The sequence below is a fragment of the Neolamprologus multifasciatus genome, chromosome 8, assembly GCF_963576455.1.
Source record: "Neolamprologus multifasciatus chromosome 8, fNeoMul1.2, whole genome shotgun sequence".
NCBI classification, from domain to species: Eukaryota; Metazoa; Chordata; class Actinopteri; order Cichliformes; family Cichlidae; genus Neolamprologus; species Neolamprologus multifasciatus.
In genome coordinates, this window is record NC_140446.1 from 28788052 (window position 1) to 28798392 (window position 10341).

At 42.3% G+C, this 10341-nt stretch overlaps 1 protein-coding gene across 1 annotated transcript; it reads left to right on the plus strand.

Annotated features, from left to right (window-relative positions):
* The first annotated feature begins 4500 nt into the window (after window positions 1–4500).
* egr2b (early growth response 2b) lies at window positions 4501–9075 on the plus strand. The gene is made up of 2 exons (XM_085169338.1): window positions 4501–5629; window positions 5915–9075. Exons 1-2 carry the CDS (start codon window positions 5464–5466, stop codon window positions 7084–7086), a joined length of 1338 nt encoding a protein of 445 aa, XP_085025464.1. The 5' UTR covers window positions 4501–5463; the 3' UTR covers window positions 7087–9075.
* Window positions 9076–10341: the final 1266 nt, after the last annotated feature.

The following is a 10341-nucleotide window of genomic DNA, read 5'->3' on the forward strand; positions in this document are numbered from 1 at the left end:
TGTTATTAAAGATGCTCAAAAAGTGGAAATTGGGACACAACAAAAACTTTATTGGTATCTGGGTTTTGCACAGAGGAGTGGTGGTTCAACAGTAGCCACAGAGCTACTGTGCCTGGGACATCAGATGCTTCTCAATGATTTGAGTTGTCAGCAGAGAAAATGAACTGGCTGCTGTTTCTATGTTTATTGGTGACTATTGTCTGAGCAGTTTTTCTCTTCCATCAGTTTTTGTTATTGTGGCAAAGCATGCTTTGGTAAGTCGGAGGAACTCTCATTTATACAGTTTTATATATAAGGCAATACTTGGGTTGCTGCCTTCTTATCTATGTTCCCTGCTTGTAATGAAACATGCTGGTCAGTATTCTCTTCGTCCACATGGTTACTTGTTGCTTTTGCCTGAACTGAACTTGGTAAAAGAGCTTTTGTCCATTTAGCACCGTCGGCTTGGAACAAACTGCAAAAGGAAAATGACTGAATTTATTTCATTAAGTGCTTTTAAATCTAAACTACGAATCCTTGAGGCCAAGTCCATAACATGCAACTGTTTCAATTAGATTGATTGTCATTTTAACTGATTTATTTATTTATTTATTTGAATTTTATTGAATTTTATTTTATTTTATTTGTATTCTTTCACTTATTGCTGCCTGTGTTTGAGTAATTTCTGTAACTGTGAGACACCTGCTGCTGCCTATCTTGGCCAGGTCTCCCTTGAAAAAGAGGTTTTTAATCTCAATGGGATTTTCCTGGTTAAATAAGGGTTAATAAATAAATAAATAAATAAAAATTCAGTAAACATGGGCCTAGGTGTGTTGAATAATATTAGGAAGTATCAGGACAGTAAGATCCAGCCCAGACAAATTCATCCTGTTCTGTTTGAGACAAGGCCTGTCTCTGTGTAACAGCAGACTGGAGCTTTCTTCTTTTATCCACTGGGTTCTCTCTTTTCCTTCTTTTCTGCTTTGGACTGATATCAGAGCATTTCCACTTGCTTTCATGTTTCACACTGCAGGCGATGAAAGCTGTCAGTCGAGAGTGCAAAAGGCTAACAGTCATGGAGTTTTAAAAGCTTTACAAGAAGAATTATGGATTTAAGAGTGGTGACTCTCAGGGAAGAAAGGAGGGCAATGAACTTCCACCTCGGAAAAAATGGATGAGTGTGTGTCCTGGTGGGTAAATGGTTAGAAAGGCTGTAGAAGTGTCTTTGGGCAGGACAGGTAAAAACATGCTGCTCATTGTAAGATTTCAGTGTGTGGGCTATGTTGCTGGGTTTACCCAGACTGGTCTGAAAAGAGACAAAGAACATTTTAAAGATGCAAACATTGCATAAATCTTCCAATCATGGTGCAGTTTCCTGTGCTGTGATTATTTTATAAACTATACAGTTAATAAAATAGGAAATGAATAAAAGAACATTCAATTTAAAATAGTAAGATGACATATTGAACATTGAGACATTTTTTTTAAATGCATTAATTTATTTATTGGCTAAAAACAGTTTCAACATTATAAACAGGACCAACAAAAGACTAAAAACAAACTTGTGTAATACAGACTACTACTAATTATATTTCTTAGCAAGAGGCTGAAGTAAAGATGGGGAGTTCATGACCCTACAATAAGCTGGCCAGGCAAAACGCTCATCAATTAAACAATATTTAAGATATAAATATTTTCTTGAACAGAGGCTGGGTAGTGTGATCACCGGACTTTCAGATAGTACTGCGCTAAAAACAGACACCATTCTGGAAATAAAATCACTGTACGGGCTCAGCAACACTGATGAAAACTCACAGTCAGTGGACACAGTTTACTGCAACACACAAAGAAAAAAACCTTCATATAAAAAGATCAAGCAACACTTTCTCTGGGCTCCTTTGAGGGGAATTGAAGCGAGGTAAGCAACTAACCTTTGGCCTGACCATTTAAAATCTAAAGGAAGCCACAGGCCGCATCACCGGACCTGTGGCCATATGTTCTGGACACGCGGGTAAAGAGAGGGCCTGAGCTGTCGACTGGTCACCACCTGGTGCTGAGTTGGATCAGGCAGCGGGGGAGGATGATGGACAGACCTGGCGCACCTAAACGTGTAGTGAGGGTGTGCTGGGAACGCCTGGCAGAGGCCGCGGTCCATGAGATCTTCAACTCCCACCTCGGGCAGAGCTTCAACAGCATTCAGAGGGAGACTGGGGACATTGAGTCTGACTGGACCATGTTCAGCATCTCCATTACTGAAGTCACTGCACTGAGCTGCGACCGCAAGGTGGTGCCTGTCGTGGTGGTAATCCCCGAACCAAGTGGTGGACACCAGAGGTGAAGCAGTCCTATCAGGCTTGGTTAGCATGTGGGACTCTGGAGGCAGCTGACAGGTGCCGACGGGCCAAGAACATGTTCAGCTTCATCTTCAGGAAGCTTTTGGCTTTGCTTTCACATGAGATGTCAGATCAACGTCTTCTTTTTCAGCTCTGTATGATTTTATCTGAACACAAAGTTGATGTGATACTTTCCAATACTTGACCCAGTCAAAATGCGGGAGACGGGGACGAGAGATCAAATGCTGTGCTGTCCATCATAAAATGTCTCATCACTACATTCAAATACATAAAAGGCCACAAATTTCAGTAGAATCTGCTTAATGCTAACATCGATTGACATTGTAGTTCAGTGAAAAACAAAAATCAATCCCTTATTTGGGAAACATTTTTAACGACCATCTGACATTTGTCAGCTGATCATCGATCTGTTGGAATTACCAAAACCATCTTCTTCTAACAGCCTCTTGAAAGCTCATGGGAGTGTGATATGGTAAACATCTCGAGTTAGCACAGTATGTCACCGCTCACTTTTGACATCACCATATAACAGTTATTGTAACCTACCACCTACCAGCAGGGAAAATCCCTGTACTGTCCCTCGAATACTCTCTGTATATGAATATGTGCCTGTGGTTGTCAGCGTCTGCTGCTTGATTAGACTGGAGGATATATTCATTTGGATAAAACATGACATTATGACCTGTGTGGCCTACTGTACAACACATATGTGGTCTCTCAGTGACTTTGACAACTGCTTTTATTTATGGAATTTGAGCTCGTGGACCTTTCTGATTATATCATACTGTCGTTATCTTCCTGTTAGATAACTTATAGACGTTACCACTCAGGTTATATCACTGCCACAAGTTTAATATGCAAGAATATACAATAATTTCCTTGTCTGTTTAACTGTCACAGTCATCAATACAAAGCCCACACTGGATACAGTTTGCTTTTGTAGCCCACATATTTTCTCTGTGTGGGAGTTGGGTGTGTGCATGCAAATATACGTCTGTTTAAAGTGTGTGAGTGGGGTGGAGAGAGACGATGAGTGTGCAGCTGTGAGAAAGATAATATGGTTGGAATTGAAAACCTGACAGAGACAGTGGCTGGGACATATACACTGCTGACTTTGAATAACCATATATGGAGAACTGAAACGCTTATTAAGGATTTTCGATGGCCTATATCTGAAGTCATATTAGACAACAGGCAAAAGCCAGTATGACAAAGCCTAGCAGCAGTATATTCGTTTATGACTCCCAGTGTAAGTGGTGCCAGCAGCAGCTGAAAAATATGAAAACTGTAGTAGCAGTTAGAGTGAAACAGCATTAGTAGGTCAAGTAAGTCGGTGAGATAATTAATGATCACTGACTCCATCAGTTTATACTTTTAAAACATAGCCCTACTGCACCAGTGGGCCAGCTCCTGTGTTTCTGTGTGTTTGTGTGTGAATAAAGCATAAAGGCCTCTAACTCTGACTCTTTTATTCTTATTTATTTATTTTCTCCCTCATTAGCTTCTCTGTACCAACTCCCTGGTTAAATTCCCTCTCCTAACATACATGAGATTTGTTGTTTTGACTACCTGTTGGAATGATGTCATCGTGGTGTTAAGCATGATTATTGTGAGTGTACATCACTGTTTATCCAATATTAGCAGTGAGATATGGATCAATGATCTGGTAAGCTTGTCATCAGCCTCTTTGTTGGTTTCCAGCAGGGTCAGTTCGAGGTTTCTTTGAGATGATCACAGAATATTTTCAAGCGTCTCACAGCCTGAGGTCACTGCCAGGCCTATATTTGGATCACACCAAGACAGTAGTGACTGTGCAATGTGTCTGTACAATGCAACACACACGGTGGAAAGTTTATTCCACTAAAGGTGCCCGATATTTTCTGCGTTCTGTCTGTCAACTTTCTCCACCCACGAAGGGACTTTACAAGATCAGGTCTGTGAATTCTGTGCGTGTGTGCGCGCGAGAGAGGAAGAGCGAGAGAAGGCACACTTCCTAAAGAGGCCACAGGAGGGCACGCAGTTTTCACGAGTACTAATAAACACTCTGTGTGTCCCAGTTGTTTAAACTAAATTTTGGCCCAATTGCTATTTTCATTGAAAAATGGCGCTATGCTTATAAAAATGCAAGAGTGTGTATGTGTACCAGTGTAAACTCGTGGTCCGTGTGTGTGGTTATTTCACAAAACCTATAACCGCTGCCTCTATAAATATTGGCTTCCTTTTCCTTTTCTATAAATATCTCTCTATACTATAGTTAACTCCTCGGTGAACTAAATCGAGTCTTTCCTAGAGCATAGTCAAATGAGAGCGTCAGAAATTTCCGTGCCCATGCAGCGCGTCTACCAAAGAAGTAAATTCCACCCCTCTGTCCGTCTCATTTGTTTGTGGTTATGCCTCTCAGTGTCTTTCTCCCTCTTTCACTCTCATAATGCTCAGCTCGGTAAAACTCGTCACTTTCCGATGATCGTTTTCCGGAATCTAACCCAAATATGGAGCATGGAGGGCGGGCCCGTTCGTGCCGGATTCAACCTTATATGGGTTACGCCTGAGACCGGAATTCCTCCTCTTTTGATCGCAGAGCGCTATTAAACAGCATATGCGCGAGAATAAACGTGCAAACGATGATAAGACAGGTGCATTAGTGAGGGCTGCATGCGCTTTTTATCGCGTGCTCTTGCTGTCAGGTTCTGCGCAGGTTGTTGCAATTTTGCAGCAGGTGGAAAAAGTCGGTCTTATCTATCCTGGAGCAACGGGCTCTCCATTGACAAGAGATTCCCTTTGAAAGCGTCATGGAGCCTCCCGGCCAATCAGCTTCTTCGTTCTTCTTCGACTACCCCTCCCACTTCCATATTTGGTTAATGACGTTTTGAAAAGGTTCCCCATATATACATACTAGTGTTAGGGCCCCCGTTCCCGTTACTTTACACCGTTTTAACTCGATCATCAGAGCATATGAAGCGCACCAGAACACGGAGCTCATCCTTTAACACACGCTGACTGACAGAGACATGCAGTGGTGACCCCCTGCGTGGCTGGGTTACATATCCCCTATTTGTGATCAGCTTTGAGGTAAAGAACAGAAAGAACAGGACAGAGGGCAAGGAGACGCGCTAACTTCCATCCTTCTACAATGACGGCTAAAATTCTGGAGAAAGTGCCGGTGAATCTCGGAGGGTTCGCGCATGCCGAGAGCGTGTACTCCATGGATGACATTGCTACCAGTTTGCCGACCTCTGTGGCGATCTTCCCCAACAACGACTTGGGAGCGCATTACGACCAGATTAATGTGGCAGCAGGTAAGAAAACAGTGTGTGTGTGAAACATTTTATATATCCAACATCCAAAAACAAAACAAAAAAACTTCTTTTTTTTCAACATTTCGCAAATGACTGCAAGAAAGAATAACACGGACACATTTCTTTTAAATTTTTTGAGTGCTGTACTTAAGAAGTTTGGGATGGTAGCGCAGTCCGTGCGTAACGGAACACAGATGCACCTGCTCTCTGTCACTTAAAGCCCACTTTCCGGTCTAGTGTGAAGAGGTTAATGAATCATGCTTTCTGATTTGTTTCCCCCCGCAGATGGCTTGATGGGCGCAGACATGAGTGCAGAAAAACGCTCCCTAGACCTCTCTTCATATTCCAGCAGCTTCTCGCAGCCTGCAGCCCATCGCAACCAGACCTTCACCTACATGGGGAAGTTCTCCATCGACTCCCAATATCCAGGTAACTGGAACCCCGAGGGAGTGATCAACATCGTCTCGGGGATCTTCAACGTGGCCCAGCCGCCTCCTCCTCCTCCTCCCTGCTCTTCAGCGTCCTCCTCCCCGGCTTCTTCAGGATCTCCCAATCACTTCTCCAGTGGTAATTTGAGTTGCACCATGGCGGCTCAGAGCCAGGCAGAGCTAGAGCACCACCACCACTTGTACTCACCACCGCCTCCTTACTCCACCTCCGGCTGTGGGGAGGTATACCAGGACCCCTCTGCATTTTTGTCCACCTCTACCTGCCCCATCGCCTCTTACCCTCCACCCTCCTACTCGTCACCCAAGCAGCCCGGAAGCTCAGACGCACCGGGGCTTTTCCCCATCATCCCCGACTATTCGGGCTTCTTCCAGCCGACTTGCCAGCGGGACATGCACACGGCAGGCATCCAGGATCGGAAACCGTTTGGCTCTTGTCCCCTTGATACCTTCCGTGTCCCTCCACCTCTGACCCCCCTGAACACTATCAGGAACTTTACTCTGGGGGCTCCGGGTAGTGGTGCCTCCGAGGGAGGGGCGCCGCGGCTCCCCTCTGCGTACAGCCCACAGAATCTGCCCCTGCGGCCAATCCTGCGACCCAGAAAGTACCCGAACAGACCCAGCAAGACACCAATCCACGAGCGGCCGTACCCCTGTCCAGCGGAGGGCTGCGACCGGCGCTTCTCGCGGTCAGATGAACTGACCAGACACATCCGCATCCACACTGGACACAAGCCCTTCCAGTGTCGGATCTGCATGCGTAACTTCAGCCGCAGCGACCACCTCACCACTCACATCCGTACGCACACGGGAGAGAAGCCGTTCGCCTGCGACTTCTGCGGCCGCAAGTTTGCTCGCAGCGACGAGAGAAAGAGACATACAAAAATTCACCTGAGACAGAAAGAGAGGAAGTCCTCCACTGTCTCCTCTTCCTCCTCTTCCTCATCCAGCAGCTCCGGACTGGACCGGTTATCAGGCGGCATCAGCGCAGCCAACGGGATCTGTTCGTAGGTTTCCGTGGAAAGCTTTGCTGCCACCGAGGCAGTGTGAACTAAAACTAAACTAAGAAGAAAACCTAAAAAAGAAGGGTACCATCAGAACAGTTCTTCAGCTATTGTGAACTGAAGACCGCGGTCCAATCACCAGGATGGGAATAAACAAGAACTTTTGTGCAGCGGTGCGCAGATACGCACATTCTCCCATTCCTGCCGCAGAACTGAGTGAAGGACTGACACGAATGCACTTTGACTGCACAGTCTATTGAAAATACAAATAAAAAAAAGCCAATACAATTCATACAAAATTAATAGATCATTTGTAATGTGAAGGGGACTTTATGAAATAAAATCTAGCCAACACTTAACTAAGAGCCCAGCTTTTGTGCGCGAATGTGAAATAACTGCAATAACGTTTCAAAGAAATTAAACAATTTTAAGTTATTAAATTGACAATGAATTCATCTTAACATGTTTGTGGAACTCTTAATTTTCCCTTTAGTGCCTTGCTGTGTGTCTTTTTGTACACATACTGATTCAAGGACGCTTCTATCGCAATGTATATTTGTCCTTTCATATGTAAAGTTGGAAGACATTCTATTTTTGTACGCATTTTGTCTCGTGTAACTCCATTTGTTCAGCAGTTGTGGTTAATGTTTAAACCATGTTGGAGTGTAAATGTTTGACTCATAGCGACTTGACCGTTTTGATTTGATTTGATTTCTTGTTGTTGTCGCTGTTGTTGTTGTGATGTGTGTTTTGAGACTTATTAAATGGATCAGAATGATAAACACAGCCGGTAGAGTCCGATTGGTTCATTGCTCTAATCTGCAGCACCCGAAAGCTGCTTTTATGAGACCTACCGGGTCACTGCGCTGAAAGTAGTGAACGGTAAACTTTTTATTTGCATTCTAAAAAGATCTGTTGACGCTGGAAATTTTAACGGGTAAATCCCACGTTGCGTCACCAATGGCATCTCTGACTCAGACTTTTGCCCACTCAGTTTTTGTTTAGGTGTCACATCAGGTTACAAACAGGCTATCATATGCAAATGATTGGTTTTACGCTCGCCGACAGCAGCAGAACAAGTCCGTGCTTTGACGCAGCGAAGGTGGAATAAAGCATTTGCACAAACTTTAGAAGTTTAGACAAAACATGCGAAGCGCACATCTACATCTCACACCACTTTGATGCGGTTCGTTGCTTTAAAATGAACTAGATCTAAGAGGAAATATGTGTTTATGAGAGGCAACAACAAAGACGAACGATACTTCCACACAATTCATGAAAAGAAATCATTTTACAAGTGCTGCAACAAACACATTTAATCCTAAAGTTTACTCTCTGGGGTTATTTGTTAGGTGAATAGTTAAAGAACCATTTTTGGAATCACGGAGACTAATCGACTTCAGGTCTATTGATCAGTGTGGAATTCCTATTCACAAGCATTTCTATAATAATAATAATAATAATAATAATAATAATAATAATAATAATAATAATAAGCTTTGGTATATAAAGTAAATTGTGTTTAATTTGCTCCTTCAAACTGTTACTTTTACAAACTTTAATAAATATTTTTTTTAAATGGGTCTCCTAAATATCTTCAAATGTTTATTTTTCCGTGTGTGTGCGTGTTTTTTTATTATTATTATCTGTTGTGAATCAGAAGCAAACGCCTCTCAGCAATGGGAAAACGGCGGTCACCTGTTTCCTTTCCATTTACCAAATGTCTGTATATGAATAAACACCCGGATGTGGTTCTTTTCACTTGTGGTGGAGCCGAATTATTTATGGCTGTTTTACTTGAGGCTTTTTTTAGTGTTACACATCATAAATAGTATGTAGCGATGTAGAGAACTAAATGCGTCATTGACTGAAAACAAAGCAGAATTTTGGTCGTATTAAGGAAAAACTGCAGTTTGCTGTGCCTTTGAGAAGCAGTGAGAGAAAACACAATTTTATTCGTGTTTCTCGCTCCTCTCAGAAAGCATATAGATTTCTCTCAAAGTAAAGGGATTTCCTTGGCAATAAAGAATCTTCTATTAATAAAAATATACGATTTCATGAAAACCGTGAAATTCCTCTAAAGAGTCATTTTAATGTTACACATGTTCAGATATTGGTTAAAGTTTTGCACTGTTTTCTCAAAACTACAATTTTAAGACTATATTCACGAAATAATTTTGCACACACTCCATAAAAATACTGTTTACTAATGACAAAAATGCAACTATGTCCAACACCCGCCTGACTGCCTTGGAGTTCCAGAAAAATGAGAAAAATCTGACGTAAAAGCAGAAAAACAGACCGCAGCTGCACACTGTCCTTTCTACCTGTTTCTGTGTAAAGCTGAAGTTAACCGGAGACTGGGTTGTCCAATTTGTCCTGCTTACGTTTTTCTTTCTTTGTTTTCAGTCTGAGACGATCGACTGGCACAAAGTGATTTCGATATTTCTTAGTGTTCTGTGTTTGTTTTACATTTTCTTTTTCTCTTTTTCTCTTTTTTGATAAATAGAGCGTAGTCAAATTGAGATAAAGACGAAATAAAGAAATGACCTGTTTTTGAAAGTGTCTCTTGTACCTGAGTCCGTTCTGGCCACTTAAACTATCCTGATAAAACTGTGATGTTAAATTTGTTGCCATTACTGCTGCGCTCTACGTTAGATCTGTCTCGAAAAAGACATTTTTAATGACACATTTTACACAGATAAATAAAGGATATAAAGTGACTTTACTAAAAGCCGATTGCAGATTCTACTTTGGCAGTAAAGTTGTAAGCGAGAAAGTGATACGGACAAACACTTTCTGGCATGCAGACACACGCACAGCCTTGCAAACAGTATGCTTTAGCTGTCTGTCTGTAGGGGGCAGCGTCAAAAATATGTGGAACAACCGGTTTTCGGGCTGCTGTTTGTGCTGTTCTTGGACTTTACTGCGTTTTTGATCGTTGGTGTTTCTGTGCAAGCAGTCAACATCTAACTGTTGTTTATTTATCTGTTGCGTGTCTGCATGCAAACACATCTGCATGGGTTGCATACCTAAATTCCTTTGCTGTATGTAGCCAAATACTTACATGAATGAAAGCTAACAGTACTGTGATTACTTTTGAGATTCACTCTTAGAGGACAAACCCAGAAACCTTGAGTTAAAAACCGAAGTCTGCAAAAGCTGAGAGCCAAAAGTAATATTTCAAGTCTTGATTTCTTCTACTTAGAAATGTAAGGAAAAGAATAATTACGGGTTTATTTATATTAAATTCAGTTTGCTG

Coding starts and splice junctions, on each gene's coding strand:
- egr2b (XM_085169338.1), top strand. CDS start 5,464: ATGACGGCTAAAATTCTGGAGAAAGTGCCGGTGAATCTCGGAGGGTTC. Junction 5,630..5,914: donor CCAGATTAATGTGGCAGCAG/GTAAGAAAACAG, acceptor TTCCCCCCGCAG/ATGGCTTGATGGGCGCAGAC.